This window comes from Adelges cooleyi, unplaced genomic scaffold (genome assembly GCF_023614345.1).
Source record: "Adelges cooleyi isolate 19-005CV unplaced genomic scaffold, UGA_ACOO_1.1 ACOO_flye_CR_arks_rails_tigmint_CR_PRNA_25, whole genome shotgun sequence".
Classification (NCBI taxonomy): domain Eukaryota; kingdom Metazoa; phylum Arthropoda; class Insecta; order Hemiptera; family Adelgidae; genus Adelges; species Adelges cooleyi.
In genome coordinates, this window is record NW_026095915.1 from 1149691 (window position 1) to 1174073 (window position 24383).

Here is a 24383-nt window from a genome sequence, read left to right on the forward strand (position 1 = left end):
TGTTGAATTTTATTCAATTATGTTTATAATATTTGAAGGGTACAGGGGAAAAACGGTAGTTGTCACATTATGAAAATTTTAGAGTATAGCAAAAACAAAGTTCGTGAATTCCTCTACCTCTTACATAAGAACAAAAAAATCACATTAAATGCTACTCTAACAATAAATGTATTTATTTAAACAACCTATTGACATAAATAAAAAAAATATTAGAAAAAAAAAATGTCATAATGTGACAACTACCGTTTTTCCCCTGTGCCCTTCATTTATGTGTTGTGTTGCTCTGTTATATCATACAAAATATATATATAGTTGATCACCTTGTATACAAATTGAATTTTGGTAGTAATAATACGATTTCTACCTATGTATAATTTGTGTAATTTATGAAATTTAATTTAACAAAATTGGCCGACGGATTAAAATTTTACTAAATTCACACGTGTTATTTATACAACTGATAAAATATCTAGACTATAGACTGCAATACATATTTAACGTTGTACACGTGGTGCAAAATCATTTTACTTATATATAAATTATAAAATATAATATCACTACAATTATTAATTATTCTTACAAAAACACAGATATTGTAAACAAACAAAATTGGTCGACTGCTGGTTAACGGAATGATTGTCAGTGGGTCAGTTAATTCCTTCTTTTTTTTTTTAATTCTTCAGAACATTTTGAATTTAAGTTTTTTTGAATAAAAATATATAAAACACATTTCAGATAATAATTACTTGCGTTATGGAAACTATTGAATTTTGTTTATAATAAAACTAATGTATTTTTTTAATCGTTTCAAAATGGTATCAAATTTTTATGATATTGAGTTTATTGCATATTATTGTTAAGTACTTTTAACCGGAGAGAAGTAATAACGTGTGGTTGCATAATCACTAGTACTAAGCACAATCAAGAAACCAAAAAAACTATAATATGCACTGTTATTTAATTTATTTATTTCATTCTATTTGCATGTTTATTTTTATGCAATACTGAAGCCATATGCTGGTATGATAAATACATATAAATAATAAAGTATTACCAACAAATATGAAACACAGAGTAGTAGATTAGGTATATTAAATTACATACAATTTATTCAAAACTATTGTTACAGTGTATGCAGTCCAGAAAGTTCAATGGGTTTTCTATTAGACAAAACATTGAACTAGGAAAACCGCTTCACTATAGCACTTCATCGGCCACCGAGAGCATTAAATAATAAAGTAATTATTGACTTTCGTCCGTATGAACACTATTTGTGTACTCAAAAACTCTTCTATAGTGTCGGTCGTGGGATCAAAGCGGGTCAGGTCAACATTTCCTATGTCGACGAACCCACTTAAATAACTATACTTGTCCATAAATCTAGTACTCTCGTTACAAAAATGTGCCTTATTCGTAACAGAATAATAATATATAGATGTGTATGGGAGCATGATCTCCCTTAGGTGTTCGATCGGCGTACTCGAAATGTTAAGTTCATAGAACTTGTGATTGATTTTATCCAAAAAGCGAAGAATGATCCTCATCAACACCTCAGGCATTTGAGATAAGCACACAATGTCACGGGCGAGCGCACTTATTTTTATAAGGAGGAAAATGCCAACGCTCTCCACAACGTTAATAATTCTTATTGAAATTTCATTTAACATAGGTCGAAACGTCCTGTCCTGCCATATTTCCAACAAAGTCCTATTTACTACCGGTATGTTGTAGTTAACAAACATAGCAGTGCCTTTGTAGATCATATCCGTACTGGTGATGTGCTCGGTTAACGGAACTTGCCTTTCGTCTGTCGCAGTGTAAATGGTTCCATTGCGCATTTTTAAACCCACAAACTTGTCGCACAGTATGAGCAAGTCCATTACTTCGTTTTCTTGTAGGTTACCAATTAGCACAGGTATAGGAATACTATCGAGCATCTTTGACGATGCACACAGACAAAACGTTGTTATAATTATTCTGACAAAAACGCACATTTTTGTAAACTAACGAAATTGACCGACGGATGAAAATTAGACTAAAATGTGTTCGAAGGTCTAACTTGTCACAAAAATCGTTTTTTTTTTTACCGTCAGAACGTTGATACAGGACTTGAGCAGTCAATGTGATTTTCTTTTAAAACTTAAGAATATTATAAACTTAAGTTTGTACACATTGATATCATATAATATTCTATATTGGTTGTTTACATTATAATTACCATTAAATTTGATTTAAATGTTAAACGTCTTATTGATACAACTGATAAAATGTCTTTTGATCGCATTTTGCAAAATAATGGATGAGGCTAATATTTAAAGTCATACACGTGGTGCGAAATCTTTTAACCAGTATATTTATTGTACTAAACAAGTATAATATAATTATTCTGACAAAAACACACAAACATTTTATAGAATAGTTATTACGGTAATAAATAATAATTTATTAATTCAATTTTAATAATAAATGTTTTAGTTTTGGATTAGTATAATCACAACAAAATACAATAATTTGCAATGTTAATAACGCTTACAAAATATTAAAAAGCCAAAATATATATTTTATAGTAATGCATAACAAATAGAATTTAAATTTAAGTATCTTAATATTTAAAATTAGTGTATAAATAAGAAAATATTTCAATGCTATAATACAGTCAACAACAAGTCGAATAATAATAATAATATTCAATGCCGCATAATATCAGAGCTGATAGGATATGAACCCATAACAATTCCCATATAATAACCTGTCAGCCCGTCTCTTAAACGATAATTTATGTTCGATACGGGTAACGGCGGTGTATTAATACGGGAAATATAGGGGTTCCCATTTTAAATTTCAAACTACTTGAGGTAAGATTTTGGATTTAAGCCTTAAATGTGCATAAAATAACAATTACCAATATCCAAAAGTCAAAATTTGATGAACAAAGAGGTGCTCAAATAAAAAAAAAAATTCTAACAACATAATTTTCATTTTCTTTTACTTTGATGGCCCAACTGGTCACGTGATTTACTTCAGAATATTTAATTTAGGTTTATTTAAATAAATATATTATGTAAAACACATTATCCATAATAGTTGCCGACATTAGTATAATCATTGAATTTTGGTAGTAATAATATATTTTATTTAAGCTTTTTAACTCTATTGTTCGGTCAATATCTATTAATACTAATTTAATAACGTCTTAAAGTTATTTTTTATTTGACGAAGCATCAAAGGGCAACTAGATTGACTGATCTTAGGAAGGCTTTTGACTTGAATATCCATTGCTTCTTAATTTTTACACTTAAAGAGTTCCTTTTTTGTAATACCATATGGCAGTCAATGTCTGTCTCCTTAGAGGATCCGCAAGGTGGCCACATGGTCCTGTGGTTATTTTTAGCTTTTATTAATGATGTGGGAAATTTCATTCATAACAGCTGTAAGTTTTCTCTTTTTGTAGATGACTTAAAAGTATAAAATATACATATTATACATATTATACCTATTTCATCAAAAAAGGACACCGGTAAAATCCAATCCAATTTTGATCGTCTATGGGACTGGTGTACTTTTAATGATCTGTTGATAAATGTGTCTAAGTGTATTGTTGAACTCGTTTTCCTGGGGATTTAAATTAGTTGATATGCATTTTTTTTAAAGGCTTAATATAGGCCTTGTGTGGCAATATGTGATTTACTCTACGGTACTGTGAATTACTTTTATTTTTCATTGTATATGCTTATTATTATTATTATTAAGTTAACTAGGTTATGAGCAATTCTTATTAAAACAAAGCATTGCATTCAATTTACATCAGAACCAAATATTTATTTTTAGCATGAAACATGCTTTAGCCTTGGGCCCTCAGTTCGAAAACGACACTTAATAGTGTCACGAAAGTAGCGTGAAAGTGGCGCGATCTAGTAGTTGCTTTTTTATATAATTTTGTATACATATTATATTTTGTATATAATATGTCCTGGCCAATTAAATGAATGGTTAAATTTATCCAAAATAACTGACCAGGTGCATGTTGCCAATTAACCAATTAAGGTCAAATATAAAAAAACTACTTAAATTAAAAAAAACATATATGGCCACAACATAAAATTAAGGCTATACTATTATCATATATCACCTCTCTGCCTCAAAAATTAAAATTGTGGCGCCCATTACGAATGTGGTCTATCATTCTCCGCCACCCTGTATTAGCACATTACAGCGTTATTAGTTCATGTATATATTTATTTTTATACTACACCGTAGCCATATGCTCGTATAATAAATGTATACTTCAAATATGTACATATTAACAAAGTAAACTACCTAACAAATATGAAACACATAGGTGTATAGATTAGGTATATTAAATGGCATACAATGGTATTCAAAATGATTGTCACAGTGAATACAATCCAGAAGGTCCAATGTATTTTTTATTAAATGAGACATCGAAATAAAAAAATCACTTTTTGTTTATTTTAAAAACATTTCATATATTAGATACACATATAATATCTTTCTATGGTTTATTAGGAGGCAAAAATGATGTCGAACTTTAAATTTTGCAAATTCACATTAGGTCTCTAAACGAATACATAATAATAAGCAATGAATTAATTTGGAATTTATCAATACTATTAAAATACAGGGTGATCATATTTTTATCACGAGCCACTCAATATCTCATAAGGTTTATTAAGAAATTCAATTTTTATTTTTCATATTATTATTATAGAATTTTATCTCAATATTTCCGAATGTTTTGTTTTGTTTTTACCGCCTCTCAACAACGCATACATTTCATTAACTTTTTAAATTGAGAATAATGTACTAAAACGGTTGACAGGTCGATAACTAGTTTTGGATAAATATTTATGAAGTTCAAGTCAAAGAGGAAAGGCGGAGTTTGGAATTGTTTTTATTTGCGCTAACATCCCGTTCCATCCTAACTATTAAACTCTCATATTATTTGTTGTTGTTAAAAACAGGTTATCAACCAGTCAAAATGTTTAGTACATTATTCTCAATTTACAAAGTTAATGAAGTGTATGCGATATTGTGTAAGTTTTAAAAAGTTGCTATCAAAAAAAACTGAGGGAGTAAAAAAAAAAAATTGCAAAAAATTGAGGTTGCATTATATAAAAACAATATGAAAAAAAAAAATGTAATTTCTAATTAAACCCTACGAGATATTAACGATAAAAATGATCAAACTGTGTATAACTATAGTAAATGTTTGAAGGAATAGTAACCATTTCACTTCATTAGCCGTCTAAATTAATAATTGGAGTAAAGTAATTATTGACTTTCGTCCGCAAGAATACTAGCTTTACGTTCAAATACTCTTCTATAGTGTTGTTAGTCATGGCGTCAAAGTGGGTCAGGTCAACATTGCCTATGTCGACGAACCCAGTCAAATGACTATACTTGTCCACGAATCTAGTACACGTGATTTCGAAATAAGCCTTTTCCGTTGGCGACAAATGGAGTGCATAGGTGTACGGTCGCATGATTTCTCTCAGGTCTTCGACCGGCGTACGAGGAATGGTGAGCTCGTAGAATTTGTTATCGATAAAATCCAAAAAGTGAATAACGGTCCTCAACAGCACGTGGGGTGTATGGTACAAGAACATGATGTCTTGGGCGAGCATGCTGATTTGGACGAGGAGGAATGCGCCGACGCTTTCCACGACGTTTATTACTCTTAACGAAATTTCCGTCAACAGGTGTCGATACGTCATGTGCCGCCATATTTCCACCAAAGTCTTGTTGACAACCGGCAAGTCGTAGTCCACAAACATTGCGGTACCTCTGTAGAAGGTCGTGAAGTACGGAACTTGGCTTTCGTCTGTCATGGTGTAAATAGTATCACCGCGCATTTTTAAATTCGCAAACCGGTTGCACAGCACCAGCAACTCGTTGACTTCGTTTTCTTGTAAGTTACCAATTAGCACCGGTATTGGAATACTACCGAGCATCTTTGACAGACAAAACGTTGTTATAATTATTCTAACAAGCGCGCACATTATTGCGAAGCTAACGAAATTTACCGACGGATGAAAATTACGCCCAAAATGTGGTGAAAATCTCACAACACAATTTTATAATTCTTCTCTACCGTGAAGGTCCCCAACTTGTCGCAATAATTGTTTGTCCTTTGAAACGTTGATACTGAACTCGGGTAGTCAATGCGATTTTCTTTTAACGCTTCAGATTGTCATACGTTTTATTTGTGTTATTTTTAACGTGTTGTTGATACAACTGATAAAACGTCTAGCCCGCAGATGAAAAAATAAGGGCTGACTCACATATTTCATGTCGTACGCGTGATACGAAAACTAATTTTACTACTTATATTTATCGTACTAAAACGTTCTGTTGATACAACTGATAACGTGTCTAGACCGCAGATGACTAGTAAACTAAGTAACTGAACTTTTTGTCTTAAAAATAACTCTTAAAGTTAAGACCCCTGGATACCGGCCGTTTTTTTTTCAGCCAAAACGCATCATTTTTTGTCCATCGCACAGGCTGAACCAGTGATCCGATAAGCAATCTAAAAACAGATATGAATTTGTCATAAAGTTTACTTGAGATCGGTCAGAACACTTTTTTCAGTTTTTTATTTAAACCCTCTCCAAATTTGATTTTAAAATTTGAAATTTGATAAAATGTTCAAACGTGTTTTATGCGTAGTAGGAATAAGATATCAAAAGTAAACTTCATGACAAATGCAAATCTGTTTTCAGATTACTTATCGGATCACTAGTTCAGCCTGTACGATGGACAAAAAATGTACTATTATATTAACTAAAATGGCTTTTATTCATAGACAAAATTATTTAAATTAAAAATAATACCATAAAGCTCATATAAATTAATTAACATGATCGAAATTTATTAAAACCGCTTTTTTCTTAAATATTGCCTATACAAAACTCCTTAAAAATGGTCGGTATCCAGGGGCCTTAACGTTTACCATATAAAATAAAAATCGTTAATTAATTAATTTATTTATTTGTTTAGACGGACGGGTAGCCCAATTATAATGAAAATTATTACAGTATACAATTGTTAAAATACAGATCATCAGTTTAAAAAAGTAAACGATACAAATACACATTAAATCCATCAATAGTTACACATAGTGAACGATCGACATTATACTCATTTACTAATTTCATACATCTAATCACAGGAGCATTTATACTATAGTTTGTTGACTAAAATGGCAGATAAAAAGTATTTGACTGCCTAGTACTACGACTAGGAACAGAGAATTTGAAATTTGAAAGTAAAATTGGACAATAAATATTTCCATCAAGTACTCGTAGTTTAAAAATGAAACAGAGATCTAGCCGTTTTCGTCTTGTTTCCAATATTTTAAGGTTTAAAAAAGTTAGTAATGGCTTGTAAGAGGAGTGAGGTTGTCGCGTAATATCACATCTAAAAGATACTACTCTCAAAAACCGATTTTGAATCGACCTAACCTAACCTAACCTTCCTGTGCTGTGCTAAGCTACTGGCGTTAAACGCCTATCAATACTACACGTGTTCAGGCTGGAAGACAAACGATAACTTATAAGCACTAATTACGTTACCCTTGACTTTCTCTGATACTATGATGTTGAATGTGTACAACTCGCTTGCTGGAATAGCTGAGATAGTATAACTAGTCTTCACAAGGTAAATCAGGTGCGATATCAGCAGTTAAGCTCAACAGTTATCGAGGCACCACTTTACAAAGAGAGCGGCCAAGACTACCGATGGTCTTCTATCTGTATCGAACGTGGTATTATCCAAGTTAAATAGAAAACTTCTCAGTTGAACACAAACTTCATGAGCATCAAGTTATTAAAGAGATAATAAAAAAAAATAGATGTAGAAATGTAAGTGGTCTGAGTGATAAGAAATAACTAATAACCTTTTATTTTAGTTTAAAAATGTACTACACACACACACTGGTATTAAGAAGAACGTGATGTTTATAAAAAATATGAAAAAAATAAAAATGAGTAGAGAGATGATAGACTACGAGAGCAAAAGGAGAAAACCGAATTGGAAAAACTGATGGAGTTATCACGTTGCATATGTCTTTTATATGCTGTGGCAGGTGAATTTTTTCGTTAGTTGGAATAATTAAGTGGAATCATAGAATCTGTGATTGGTTGTAGATGTTAGTGAATAGTTATAATAGGAGATCTTTAAGAGGGGATATCAGTGTGTGTGTTTAAAGTTTATTAAAATCATAATAATAATAATATAGCTTATAGCTTAGAAATTATAACTAAAATACAGATATAATATTACAATAGTTTGTATTAGACCTACGGTGCTTGGTGACCAAATCACAGAGTTGTAATCCAAAATTGATCTTACATATGCGCAATATAATGATTTTAATGTGGTTGGACTTTTAATGCGGTTCCCCACTACTTATACTCACCCTAAACGCCCAATTGACATTCTAGTGGTACAACGAATGACAACATTGAACGCGTATTGACATTACAATGTCATTCTCAGAACATCAGGATTGGGTTGACAAACAAATTCAACATTTTGTAATTCTTTTTAGTTTGAATACCATTTAAATAAATCCGAGAGAAAAAAATTAGTTTATTCATTAGATCACAATTGTGGACTGATAGGGACATCTTAAACATATTTGGACGGTTCTTTGAAAAGTGATGAGAAAATACTGTCAGACTGTATGTTATTTAATGTATAGTTACGTAAAACATTAATTTAAACACTTAATTATAATAAACCCTCGGAGAAGGCTTCTATTGTCCTTGCAAACTATGTTACTATCAAGTTTGACCAACGCGTCGTATTCGTGTCACACAAGGATGACCTAAATAATATTGTACATTATCGTTTACACGGATATGTTAAAGTTATTCAAATGCAAACATCATTGTGTTTGGAAATTTCTACCTGACCTACTTTTAAAAAAATTTCTTTTTGTTTAAAACCTACGGGCGCAACCCGATTGACTCATACTGTCCTTTGGCTAATTGTAAAACACATTTTAATGAGATGTCAACAATATTGTCGCAGTAGCCACAAGCCAAAATAGTCCTGTAGCAGTTGACGAATACCTAGTAAAAAAAACTTGTACCCAAATGATTAATCTTGATTTCTTGAATTTCGACATAAGTTCGATAAACTTATTAAAATGTCAAGCAAATTGTTTGTTTCCTTTGGCAATACTTCAGCAGATAAACATGATTTATATACATTAAAACATGGAAATTAATTAAGTGCATGGGTAACATAATCTAATATTTTATCTATTATCGCTAATCTTTTATCTATTATCTCTAATTTCTCATAATTAATCTCTTATCTCTAATGTCCCCTCTCCTCACCTCCACCGACGACGGATGTGACATCCAGCGTGGCGTTTCGGTACAAATTTTTAGTATGACTCCCAGCGATAAGACATATTCATGTAAAAAAAAAAACAGATTCTATTATTTTAAGTCTTAGAAATGATGTACTATTGAAAAATTTTAAAATAACAATTGCTGATAAAAAAAAACATTAATTACAAAATAAACTGGACACCTGTCTTTTAAATCCACGCAACACTGACAACACTGAATGTGAATAATAATTAATGATAGTCATCTTCCCGGGTAGGCTTGAGCTATAGTTTAACTGTATAGTTAGCCTGACTTAAGAAATAAGCCATCATAATACCTTTCAAAACTTGTCTTAAGATTAATTTTCCTGACAAACGATGCAATGTGGTCTTTTTTAATTTATAAGTTATTTAATTGTTTTTCATACAATTTTTCTATGTTTTTTAAAGTTATTTGAATGATTCGACAATAGTTAATAATTAAGGCTCTAATCAATTTTGATTTGTTCATTGCCTTATTTTTAGTATTTATTATCGTGTCACTTCATTACATGATGATTCGACATTTTTCAAACACTTTTTATTTGGTTTTGTTGTCTCACAAATTGACACAATAATAAGCGCACACTTATTATAAGTCATAAAACTGAAACGTTTTCCGAATAACTGTTTCGTTTATTTTAGAAAACCAAAAATTGGAATAGAATACCACAAATTTGAAGAATTCAAATAGGAATTAAACAAAGTTTCAATTTAAATATCAAAATTTCATTGCCACGAAAACCTATAAAAGTGGCCGATAAACTCAAATATTTTTTCATAATTAAAATCGGACCCTATCGTAGGAAGGCGTTATTTTGTCAGGTTCTTAGGTCTAAAAAAATTATGGTAAATTTATAGTTCCATTGTATTTAATAGTATACATATACAACACAGTATAACATCTAGTTGCTTTTGATGTATTTTAATTTTGGTAAAGTCGCTTCTGACCTGGTACGACATACGTTCCTTGAAGTTCAAAGCCTTGTCTGACGGAGTACAGCTCTTTGATGGGTTTTCCCTGCGATGTCCGGCATACTGCAACCATGAAAATTTAATTTAAAAAGCGGTAAAATACAAACCCAAATGAATAGGAGCAAAATAATTTCCGTTAAATCCAGTCGCCGTCAGTATTCAATTAAATACAAAATATTACTACAATGAGTTTTGTACAATTTTTTTAAATTTAATTGGTTAAACATATTTTGTCAAATCGATTCTCGTCTACTAAAAATTATGAGAGAGGTTTTTTTTTTGTCTTTGGTCCGGCATACATACACATTACCCACGTATTTGGGTTTGGGGAATTCGTTCATTCTAAAAATACAAAAAATAAATGCGATTATTTGAAAAACTACGCAGCAGACAAGTATAAACGGCTTGGGAAGACTAATGGAGCTGGCTAAGTAGAGGATTCGTTTTGGAAAAATAGAGACTTTACCCGGTAATGGTAGTCAATTTACATAATATTGAACCGCTGCAGTTTAACACATTTCCGGAAAAACAATGCTTTTCGTTTTGACAAATTAAACTGGCTAATTTATTTGCAAAAACACCTAGGCGGAAAAATAAACAATTAAAAAAAAAAAATCTTTTAACATAATTGAAATCGGGCCAGCCAAAGCACTTTTTACGGCCAAAATGACTTTTCGTGATAGAAAAACATTAAATCATGGATATGTTACCTCTTATCACTTATATTTTCTCTATTATCAGTATTATTATTATTATTAAAATGACTTAACCCGTTTATAAAAAAAAAAAAAATGAGTGAGTTCAACTCAATATTATTTTACTTTGTACAGCTACTTTGTTATTAATTTGTATGAATTCTAATTTATACAGGAAAGTACAGAACAAGTTGTTTTATTATCTTATTCAAAAAATATTTATCTTATCCTAATCAGGTGTTAACCTGATCTTACATATTCTTCTAAACCTTATTTTCCATTTCCTGACAAGTTTTTAGTTGTTGACTTAACCCCTTTTTCACGCACACCCACGAATTACAAAAAAACACAAGCCCACTTTGTAAATTTATTGATCGGTTCAAATTACTTTTGGGTTCATTAGATCCATTAGCAACATTAATTACTTTCCTCGCAGCTGGTTTAAATAAATTACTTTAAATCATCCTTTGAAACTATACTTTTTCTCTAAGTATTTATCGCTATTTTATAAAAAAAAAAAATAATAATTACCGTTATAAAAAATTAATGTATTATGCCGTACCAGTAAGTAAATTTGTATATTATTTCTATCTAGTCTGTACTAACTATTTATTTCGGCTTCTGATTCCTCCAATTAGTTTTCTGCTTATATTAAATGTCTTTGCAAACGTGGGTGGCGGGTTCATTATTTTTATTTCCAGTAGATATACATCCTAAGTGATTTTAATGATTGTTATGTTATTATATAGAGATTTAGCGTTGGAAATAATATAACCTAAATGGAGTTTTATTGTGGAGTGTGACTAACAACACAATTATCAAGGGGATTGCATGCGGTCTGTTTTCAAGGAGTTTTGTATAGGAAATAATAAAAAAAAAAAGAGGTTTTGATAAATTTCGACCACGCCAATTAATTGACCGGTTAATTTTAGTAATTTTTTCTATGAGTAAGAGTAATCTTGGCTTATTTTAGACCAATAAGCCAGACAACATTTCGAAAAAACACTAAAAACGATGGACAATAATAGTGTGATTTTACACACAAATTTTCAAGGTGTTTTATATACTAACGCATTTAATAGTACCAGAAATCAGAGTACATAGACAATTGCTAAGGATTTTCATGTGTATTACTACTGTTCATACGTTATTTCATATCGATACGAATTTAAGGTAAATAAGATGCAAAAACATTACCAACTGTGTGTTGTTTACACACTTTATCGTTTATTATAATAATATACTAGAGCATTTCATACAACGGCAGTATTCAGAGTATAAATTAAAACCTATCACATTATCAGCTGTTGGAAACATAAATTTGGACTTCCGGTTGAAGAGCTTTGTGAATATATATGTATTATAGGTTTTTTTTCACACATTTTTTAAGTGTATTACGAGTATCCAGTAAAAAAGAAAACTGATCGATATCAAATTTTGAACAATAATTTATGGAGATATTAGGAAAAATAGGCTGGAGGAAAAGCTATAAAAACAGCATTAATAAAATAAATCTTTAATGTTTTTTTTTTAAATGTTAGACACTAAAGAGGAAACCACTCCGCCCATTTCTAAGGAGTAAAGTATAGGCAACTTTTCAAAAAATCCGAAATTAAAGTTTGAACTATAATGTATACTTATTAATACAGTAATGAGGATAATTTGTTGATTGCCATTTTATTTGTCAGGCTATCACAGTCATTTCTATAGGATAAATTACATTGTAAAAATTACAATTCATCAAAATTCAAAATGCAAAAGATATCTAATGTTTTAAGCATAACATTTAAGGGTCTGAAATCAATTCAGTACGGTCAAAGAGTAATTTCCTCTCCAATTTTTTTGGGGGGAGGGGGGTTCCTATTATTTAAAATACATAATATACTAAAAAAATGTAGCTAAAATTTCTAATCTTATATCGAGTACATGAGTTGGTACTGCCATATCGAATAATAGTTTAAATAGGTTAAGTTATAATATGTTTTCGGGGTCGCTGTTTCGAAACAAGTTTTCCATTTTAACCCTTACTTAAGGGGTTGAGAATGGGGCTAGAGTGGGTAATTTCAAATACTGTTATAATTTTTTTTTTTTAATTTGATATTCTTTTATCTTCTGATTATATAACAAGTCATTTACTTAAGTCCAAGTTGCTAAACCCATAATAGTCCTAAAATTTCTAGTGTTAAAGTCACTTTTTGGATTTTTTTCATTATTCAAAATGTGTTATAGGTATATGTTTATACGGGGGGTTGTTGAAATTTGGGTTTGATGCAATGTGTGGATAGAGGCATGCCTAAAGAATGTTCTATACAAAATTGACAGCTGTTCTAAAACCGGTCAGGTTTTCCCGGTTTCAAAGACGAAGGAGTACACTTAAGTACCATCTGCATAGGATTTAAGCACTATAGAGATACTAAACGAGTTACTCGGTCCACGGGGAAAAAAGTTATTTTATAATATTATTTAAAAACGTCCAAGTAAAAAAGGGTATGTTTTGGTGACCTTCAAAAATACAAACGTTTCTTTAGATAAATATCGTTTTAGTTATTACCAATAATACGACAAGCTATTTCACGTGTTCCAGGTTTGTTTTGAAACAATTATTATTTAATTAGCTAATGGTTGTTGCGCTCGGTATGACAAACTGTTTTCGGTGACATCAGAACATCACTGTCTGTTGTCCAAGTCGAGCAAATTTGCGTCGAAACGTCACGAAAAAAAGTTAAAACAATATATTTTGTTTTCGCTTCCTATCGAGTGATTAAAAAACTTCTATCGTTCTAACGAGCTCATTGTAAATTCTCATCAGTAGTCTGTTGTTTTTTTTTTTTTTTTACTTTAGAAAGATTGGCTGGTCTTAAAGTTTTTAGAACTGAATATTTTCTATTATACAAGTATAGGACCCTGGTACTTTTTGATACTTTCTAATATCGAATGTCTTATCTCTTACATCCAGCATCCAGCTGGACCACCTCTCGATACTAGTTTCTAATCCATTATCGTAATATGATTATGTTATGAAAATAAAGTTTAGAGTATCCACACTTCATACAGATACATCAAGTTGCAGGGTATATAAGGATGCAAGGATAGTCAAATTTATTCGTTAGATAGGCATTTATACTTACTAGCGAACCACGGAAATTGATTTATGAGGAATGTTAAATATTGCTAAATGTTGCCAGTAAATGGATTAAGGCCAGATATTATAAAACTATTAAAAAACGTTTGGCCAGAACATAATATAATTAAGACTTAACTATCATAATATATATATAGAAGGGGTGGATACTTGTTCTTTATATCGCTTTTTTAAATAAAGCATAAGGCCTTTAAGTCTGGAAATTAGACTGAAGGTAGATCTAGTGTGAGGCGATATTCTCAAAAACCCAATACTCAAACTATTTTTTTTTTTTATTAAGAACTCATTCTACTTCAAACGAACTATTTCAGTTTAAAAAAGTAAAAAATTACAGTTTATTACATTGCAACTGTGCCAAGATCGATACCTTGAACGTGTTATAAAGAATTCAAATGTTTTATTTAAAACTTAAATCGGAGTGTTCTTAGGATCATTTTCGACCATGTCAATTACTTAACCGGTTCATTGTATAAGCTTCAAGATATTGTTTTTAACCCTAAACTTGGCAGAAATAAAAATTAACACGAAAATTCCAAACAGTGATTTATTTATTTTTTTTACTAATCAAGACCCGTAGAATTCATTTTTACCGTTTTTTTTTTTTAAAGAACCATTTTTTAAATTATTGCGTTAAGTTTTTATTTATAAGATAGTGTATTACAATTAAATAATGATATATTTTTTTTAGCTTTAATAGCCGTTTATGGTTAAATTTTTTTTTTCTACTGACAGAGTTTTACTCTCTAAATAACAAATCACATATAAGGCACTTATGTCCCCACAAACGATTTTTTTACAGGTTTCTGTTGGAATATTTTTTCTTGAGTATCCTCGGTAATATTCGGTGATTTCCAACTAAACGGATAGCCCCTGTACAATACAGCCTTCGTCGAGTGTTGATAATATGTATTTCCGTTGACCTTTTTTGGAAATGCCGGAACCCGAATAAATCATTGCCGAGCCCCGACCGTCGAAACTTCCCAGAAGTCCATTGTGCTTAGTGCTGTGAGTGAATACCTGAGCCCCACCGCAACGGTAATAGCGTGCAATTCGCGTTTCCAGTTGAATTTCCCGTCGATAATTACTGTTGGACTTGGACCGACAGATCCGGCAATTACTTATACACACTACTAGCCGGCTAACAGAGCGATTGATTAACCGCGAGCCATTCAATGTCTTTTAAAAAAAGCCAGTACAGTAAAGTACGAGGAGGTCACGGTTGAAACAAATAGATCCTTCTTTCCTATGGTAGTGTGTACGTTTAAAAATGTTAGCCTAACGTTAAGTTTTGGTGCAAAAATTGCCTACACAATGCGCCTTAATAAACGCTACCGTAGAGGCCTCTTAAGGCATGCGGTCTGTGTTTAAGGAGTTTTATATAGGCAATAAATAAGTGAAAAAAAGTATTTCTAAATCATAGAAGTTATTTTGGTCATTCAAATGGGTTTTCTTTGAGCAGCGCTTCGTCCATTGCTTTGGTGTGGTCAAACATTGAAAAACACCACTTCTCCTCCACCACAAACATACCCTAACAAAGTTTAGCAAAATATTTATTTAATAATAAATAAGAGGGCGCCACAAGGTCTAACGATCTAACCAATCGCTGATTTGTAGTAATACCAAATGTAGAACCAATGCCAAACGCTTTGAATAATGCGATTTCATGGGTAAAAAGATCTTCAGCCCTTCAGAAGCCAATAAAGATAAGGTATGCCAGGTTAGGTTTGCCTAGATGGTTTTATAATTTAACGGGTCTAACTTGTAAATTGACTAGGACCAAACTGTGATTTTTTACCTTTACTTTGGTTTTCCTTATTAAAAAAAAATAGTTTGGGTACAGGTTTTTGAGAAAACTGTATATATATTATAGCTTTACACTAGAAATACCTTCAGTGATTTTCCAGTTTTAAAGGCCTAACACTTCATCTAAAAAGCGAAATAAACAAAAAGAAGATTCCAACCATACTAGAGAAACTGGTTTTTAATATTTGTTTGGGTTGTCCAGGTATAACGGTAGTACCTATACTATGTCTTAAGGATATTTCATATAATTATGGAACTAATTGGACTATATTTAGAAATATAGTCTTAGAATATATTTTACAACCATTTGCTGTAACCGATTTTTTGATCTGTTATTAATATTTATATTGTGCATAGGTGTTCGTTTATTATTTCTAAGTACGTTCGGTTTTTTTTTCCAATAATTTTAACTTAAGTCGTTACACATTTTAAAACGTTAAAGAGAGCGGGACACTTGTGTACATAAAAAATGATATCTACATCACGACTTTCCAACACCTAACAAATTTACCATCTTCAAATTACTGCGTTCTATACATTTTTAAAAAATGTCAATATTCATAAGCCAAACATCGATTAATTTTAATAAAAGAACATGAAGAAATGGCAATATAGGTAAATTAATTTTAACATGGCCCGTGTATGTAATATGTACACATTTTTTTAAAATAAAAAATGTAATATAATATTTTGTTTTATGAATATAACTTGTACCTAGCCATTTGCCTTGGTAGCACTATCGCCACTATTACATATACTTAGTAAAAACTAATACAGACAAATATATTGTGTTCGTCGATATTATCGCTTAATAAAAATATACATTTGTTTAAATTAAAAAAAATTTCAAAAAAAAAAAGAATCGGATTGTTGTGAAACCGTGGGTACAAAACAACAGTCCAATATAAACTCTAGAGAATACCTTGTTAATCTGCATTAAAAAATTACATATCATATGTATAATAATTTTAAAGCTGGAGATATTTGGAGGGTTGAAGAAATTTAGATTTGAACTTATAGTGGGATAGGGTTTTTCCATTCCAACGCTTCAAAATGCGCGTTCAAACCGTTTTAAGACAAAAGCAAAATTATAAAACCCAGTAGGTACAGTGGTGAAGGAACATAGTGAGTGGGGGGGGGGGTGGATCACAGGCCAGAAGAATTATTACAAGTTGAAAAATATGTAAATTTACATAGAGTGTTTTTGCCGATTTCGAAAATCAAGGAGTAGGTACCAATTTTTTTTGATTACACAAGTTTAAATTATTAAAAAAAAAACTAACGGCACGTGGTCACCAGTAATAAACGAACACGTATGCATTATACTGGGTGATCCAACAATAATTTTTTATTGGTTAAAAATTGCAAAAAAAAAAAAATCTAGTTAAAATTTGTAAATTTCAAAAAAACATTAAATGATTTTTGTAAGAAACTCGGTTTTAAAAAATGCCGTTTATTCGAAAAAATTGTTTATACAGGTAATCTATTTGATATAAGACACTCATTTTCTCAGATAATATGGATATTTTATTCTACTGTTTTCCCATACTCGTAGGTGCATATATTTTACTATATTTTCAATACTTTGAAAACTTTTGCCTTCACCGTTTATGCGTAAAAAGTATGGATTTCGTTTTTATTTCAAATGGGAACTTGGAAAATGTTTTTAATTCCATACACATATGAAGACAAAAAAATTGAAATATTGTTAGGGTTTCAATTTTTAACTAACATCAATCTCGCTGTTTGTCATGATATTGTAAAGATCAATATTCAATCAGGCTTTACAACAATAGCACAGCAGTTTCACATTAAATAACATTAATGATAATATTTCTTTGCTATGGAAGTAAATTCCAATTGCAAAATTTTATTTTTTTCATACATATATACAAATTATCAGTAATTTAAATATAACAATAATAATAATAATAACAACAACAACAATTTTAAAAATAATAAAACAAGATGTGACAGGTATCAATATCATACAATATGTATATCTAATTGTATAAAGAAAAAAATAAAGTAAAATAAAAACCAGATATGCTTCCAGTTATTCGTTATGTAATTCTTAGGAGATTTGCTATAAAGTCGATTAAAGATTTACTCAAAAAATCAATATTTTTTTACAGAGTAACCTGCAGACGTTAAAATATTGGTTGGAGAATTTCGCATATAATTTGTAGTTGAAAGTTTTGTGTGAAATAAATTAAAGTTTATTGGGTTTATTTAAAATTTTATATTTTGCAGTTATTCAGGACAATCAATCATATTGTTTAGTAATTTATATAAAAATTTCAATTTAATTTGCGTGAATCGCTGTTCTAGCGATTGTATATTAAACAATTAAATAGCAACATTATATAATCAGATAGAGGAGCTCTTTAAAAAAAACTCCGATAGCATAACAATGTGATAAAATTATATGTTTTACTATATTTTTTAATACTTTGAAATTTTTCGCCTTCACCGCTTGTACGTAAACCAAGTATGGATATCACTTTCAGTTGTAATAAAATCTGTAGACCTGTGACCTCTCCTTCCCCACCATACCCCGACCCAACTGTAATGACTTATTTTAATCCCGTTAAAATGTAGACAAACTTTTTTGAAATGTTTTGAAATTTTAGCCATTGTTTTTAACAATATTTCAACATTTTTGTCTGTATATTGAATTGTATGGAATTAAAAACATATGTTTCCATGTAAAAAATACGAGATCCATACTTGTTTAGCGTATTAGCGATGAAGTCGAAAATGTTCAAAGTATTGAAAAATATAGTAAAATATGTGCCTACAAGTATAGGAATAAAATTATTTTCAATTATTTTATCAATAAAGTAGTGATTGTAGGTGGTTTTAATACAAAGCCCCACATTAAATATATTATTTTTTTTGTACTTTTTTTTCAGAATACAATCTGCTTTTGAAACTTAAATTGGGCAATTTAGTGAAATTTTGTAATAAAAGTCGAACAGCATATAATTTCGACAACACTCTTTTTTCGATACATCTGCGATGGCTGACAAAACAAATAAAAAAATATGCGTCACGGCACCTTACCATGCTACAAAATATATTTACCGGGCGAATAGTGAAAAATTTAGTACCTACATTTTCGTATGTAACTTAATAAAAATGGTACTATTTGTAATAGGTCTAACGGTCTCCCGGCCTAGCTACATGCAACTCAATTTAATCTCAAAACTGCCCCTTTCAGGGCCACCAGACAAAGAAGCACCAACGTTGATACCAATTTTTTTTAATCTGTTAGCTTAGTAGTGTTCAACTACTATTACTCGTATCTACTATAAATTGTATTATATGTTATCTCATTACCATTACTGTATACACTATATATTTCATGTAACGACAACCCATGCGATTAGGAGAAAAAAAAGAAAGTTGTACCATAGTAAATCATTTCAAAATGATCTATAGTGTAATTGTGTAGATAAAAAAAAGAAACAAGCCTATAATGTAGGTAATACTATATGAGAAGTTTATTCGACAAAGGGAATAAGTGAAAAATTCAAAAAAGATGGGATAACACGAAAAACTGTTTTCTAAATAGCCATCAGCGGTTCTGATTTGTTGAACTGTTTTATTATATAACTTGACCGTCCCCAGAAAATATTTTAGATAATTGACTGTATAAAGCTATCAATGCAGAATATTGTTGTCTCGATTTAACAAGAATAAAATATTATTTTCGTTGATCTTATCACCCGTGTATTGTTTGTGATTAGTTTGCACTAATTTTTGGTATAGATTTGTTAATGAGTTTGCTCAACGCTTTAGAGACTGCAATAATGCTATTGTCTTAACTTATTTTTATTATTTGAACACAATATCCTTTAAACCGCTGAACCGATTTCTTCGTGTAGTAACTCTTTAGATCAACAAATCGTTAATAAAACGTACCGCCCTGTGGCAAAAATTAAAAAAAATCACAATGATGTGTTTTTATTTTTTATTTTTAGTCGAATTAGTTCCAAATTTGTATGGAACAGTTTTAAAACATAGTACTACCAATTAATATTGACAATCCTAAAAAACATCATCATAAATCCTTTCCCTTAGAAGTGATAAGTTTTTCTTATCTTTATTTCACTTTTTCAATTGAAATTTTAGCGATTTAGGTATGGAAATTAGACCTAAGGTAGATCTAGAATTGAACATATTACACAATTGTCTCAAAAATCTGTAGTCAATCTTTTTTTTATTAAGGAAAACTAAAAAAAAAAAAAATGGAAAAAATTACACTTCGACCGTAGTCAATTTCTAGGATGCTATGTGTGATTGAGTCAATTGTCAACAAGCATTTGAAATTGTTTTCATTAAATAAGTTAGTGGACCGGAGTAATAATAATTGAACGATAACGTTTAGTATGATAACATACAACATAATCATAAATATCACACAATGGGGGGCGTACAAGAATATTAAATAAATAAATAACTGCTGTTACATATTTTAAAAAAAAAGTGTTTTTTTTTCTACGGAGATATAGTCTATTATATTTTTAATAAAGTTATAGTTGATTCGACTAATCTTAGGTAATAATAACAATTATTAGTAGATAATATTATTTTTATATGTAGAACAGTGTTAAATGTTATCGAATTTTAAAACATCATATTCAATAAATGGGCTTTACAGAATAGTAGTGTGACCAAAAAAAAACAAAATTTTATTTTATTTTTTTGCTCAGACTTGTTAAAACTTTTTTTCAAAACGCGTTTTTTTGTCACACGTTTATAAGAAAAAACCGTGTGTAATCCCAAACAGTTAAAATTTTGGTGTGGCCACATCTGTGTATACAAATCATACAATGGTAAATTTTTTCCCACCTTTCTCTAAAGGCACTCTAATATAGTTGCAAATTTTTAATTATTTAAACTGTACAAGAAGGAAGGTAAACAACTAACAAACATAAATCAACGGCAATGCAAAGCGATTAGTTTTTACAGGCATTTAAAAACGTTAAAGGTTGAGCCGACGATTAAAAACGTTTTAGTGTTTCTTGAGTTATAGCAAGTATCGCACGTCACTAAACCAATAACACTATGCACAGTCATTTCAGTGTCATTTTGTTGTGTCTTTCTGGCGTTTATGGCATATCGTCTACGTTCGACAATATAAAATGGGAAGACCTTAAGCAAATTATAAACGGCCAATCCAGCATTAAGGAATGGGAAACAGCTATGGAGCAAGATTTAATTTACAAACATGGCAACGATTCACAAGGTTTTTACAAAGTTAAAGAGGCTGTGAATGACTATGCAGAAATAGTGCGAGCTGACGACAGTGCTCTAAATACGTTCGAAACGCTCCGCGACATAATCAAAACAGCATATCAATGCACGTTAGCGAAGTACGCAAGTCTTGCCACTTTCTTGTTATTACAGGACTTTTGGCAAATCAGATCAAGGACACTCTATACCTTAGATTTTGTAAAACAACATCCATCCTCTCGATGGGTTGGACCAGAAAAAAGAGATATAATGTATAGAGGATATTTTCACAAATTTAGCCACGGGAAATATCACTTGGACTACGACGTTAACGTCGAGGAAGAGCCATTTCAGCTATTCACCAAGCACGATTTAAGCACTAGAAAATCGCAGGAAATCCACAATATTTTGGCGGCCATGATCGGCAAGACGCTCGGTGTGAATATCAAGCACAACATCTATCCGGATGTGATAAAAGCGACGTTTAGAAACCAATATAGGAGAGAACGTATAGATCTTCTCAACAAATTCATTTGTGTTCTCAACGAGTCGATTATACTGCTCGACAATTTCATCGTAGACAAGTGCGTACAACACGAGGGAAATTTTGTGAAGAATTTCGAATCTCTAAAAACAGGCCTCGACGGAGATTTAATGTGGCTTCTAGCGCAATTCGATGAACTGAAGGACAGACGTGCTGTGCGGTTGTACCATGATTTTACAAACCCTATCCCGCCAAATGATAGCCCAGTGAAGGCTTCGGGCTGCTTCGTAAAGAATTTGGAAATCAACGTTGCTGGTTATAAATGGGATTTGCCAAATACTACCAACCCGACGGCAATTTACGGCCAAACCGCAAACCGGTATGACATTGAACATTATTGCACGCTAGTATAATATGGGATACCTAACTTGTTATCGATCCTTATCGTTAAAATGCATTAAAAAATTAAGAGAGTATAGCTAAATAATAGAGACTACAAGTGCAAAAGCGAGATAGTTGCATTTGGATACGTTATTATACTAATAGTCTCTAGGAGTGATCGATCTAAGACCAGAGTTGGACATTATTTAGAACGTTTTATATCTAAAAAAAAATATTAAATTTTATTTTATTTTTGAATGTCCGTCGAAAAATAAATGACTGAACACAAATTTGCTCATTTAAATAATTCGTTGAAAACAAAATGATGAAATTAATTTATTTGGTTAAATTATTTATTTTTGACATAATTAAAAAAACTTCATTGTTGTTTTATAAATCATCTTAATTTATGGAATAATTAAAATTATTTGAATAATTTATCTTCGGTTTGGTCGAATGAAAAATATTATTCGATTAAATCGTCTTAGATTTGAACGAAGCTTAGACTTTATCACATGACTAAATTAATCGAGTCGATTGCTCATTACTCATGAGGTGTGCATATATTATTATAGGTTTTGTTAAATTTGATGCACCTCCAAATTTGTTCTTCTCCTGTACAATCTATATTTTTAAATTGGACCAAATAGTGATTTTTTCGAAACATGAATTCAAGTGTTAGATATTTTTCGTTGGAGACATTTAAGTTACTATTATTTCAAAGAATTAGACTATCAAATTCGTATATTTTAATTTTATAAAATATTTTAAGAGACCTACTATGATAACGAATTTATTATTATTGTGTTTTAGACAATCCGAAACTAAATACAAAATTGTAGAAACCGCCAAGGAGCCGCAAAGCGAGGTAAGTATAGCTATGGTATCGATTCGCGATCCAAGAACTACGGATATAGATCATCCTCAACCAAGAACTATGGGTCCAGTTGATGATTTTCCAGGAATTTTGGATACACATCATTCTTTTCCAGGAACTACGAGTACAGAACAACCCAGCAGTTCTGTAAGTATAATGAATTGATATTAAGCAGCACTGTATCAGAACGACCACGTTCTATTTACACAGAATGAAAATGATAAAGTACTACCTAGTAACCGCTAAGGACGTGCATTTTTAAGTTGTCTATCAACAAACGCAATTACTCTGCTAAAGGAAATTTTAATAGTAAAATATCCGTATGAATTTTACCAGAAACCAACGAAACTTATATTCACTTTTAACATTTGTTATATATTTTTTTTTTCAGCGTGGCTGAGACGATTACATAAATAATTGTACAATAATGTAACAAGGTATGCAACCTATTATTTATTTTTCTTAATATATGTTCAAAACAACCTTATCAATAGTTATTGGCTAACGGTATGTCTTATCAAATTTGGACGCTTTAAACCATTTTAAACATACCTAACTTACTCTGATCTACTTTTACTGGCTTCTTAAAAGTTTAACGTTTTCTTAAATTAGTTTTCATAAATTTGCTTAGTAGAAACATGTTCAAATATTTTATTACCTTTTCAAGAACAACCAAAAACCAAATTCATATCCATTTTTAATATTTTTTGTACGTTTTTTTCAGGACTCCAAAAACCAACACTGTGAAAAAGGGTTCTTATATCAAAATCTTACATTGACATGTCACAAATATTTATCGAATCTAAAATGTATTACAGAAATTATTGCACAATATATTTACTATTCAAATTCTGAGATTTTGTTTTTTTCTTAAATAATAATTTCAAAATAACCTTAAAAGTGGTCTTCTGTAACAGCACAGTTGCAAATAAAAAGATGTTTTACTGAGTTTAGACCCGTTAAATATTAAAACAATCAAAACAACCCTAACTCGGCGAACCCTAACTTTGTTGGCTCCTTAAAACTAGATACTTTTATCAATGAATTCCTATTATTTAAACCGTTTTAAAATGTATTACTATGCCCAAATCAGCAAATGGTTGAGTCTGGTTAGCTTAAAATTTACGAGGTTTGGATAATGAGGAGTTTTTATTTTTCACTTTTGTGTCTGGGCCCATCTCTATAGATCAGAAATTGTACCTGATAGATACTAAACCAAAAGTTTAAACAATTCTCCCCTTACCCATCAAAATTTGAGAAAATCCTCTAAAAAAATTAATTTTTTTATCAAATTAAAAAAACGAATGTCTAAAACTTTTTTTAAAATAAACAGTCGAACTAGTTCCATTTTTGTATGACTATTCTTTAAACATAGTACTAAC

General features: G+C 30.6%; 2 protein-coding genes across 2 annotated transcripts in view; both read left to right on the plus strand.

Annotated features, from left to right (window-relative positions):
* Positions 1-23856, plus strand: part of LOC126837517 (uncharacterized) — a 168662-nt gene extending 144806 nt beyond the window's left edge. Inside the window, exon 5 of the mRNA XM_050571447.1 lies at positions 23749-23856. The gene's annotated coding sequence lies outside the window, so the exon portion shown is untranslated. The remainder of the gene's footprint in view (positions 1-23748) is intronic.
* Positions 21021-23439, plus strand: LOC126837519 (uncharacterized). The gene is made up of 3 exons (XM_050571448.1): positions 21021-22122; positions 22938-23148; positions 23393-23439. The coding sequence occupies exons 1-3, from the start codon at positions 21092-21094 to the stop codon at positions 23399-23401; spliced, it is 1251 nt and encodes a 416-aa protein (XP_050427405.1). The 5' UTR covers positions 21021-21091; the 3' UTR covers positions 23402-23439.
* Positions 23857-24383: the final 527 nt, after the last annotated feature.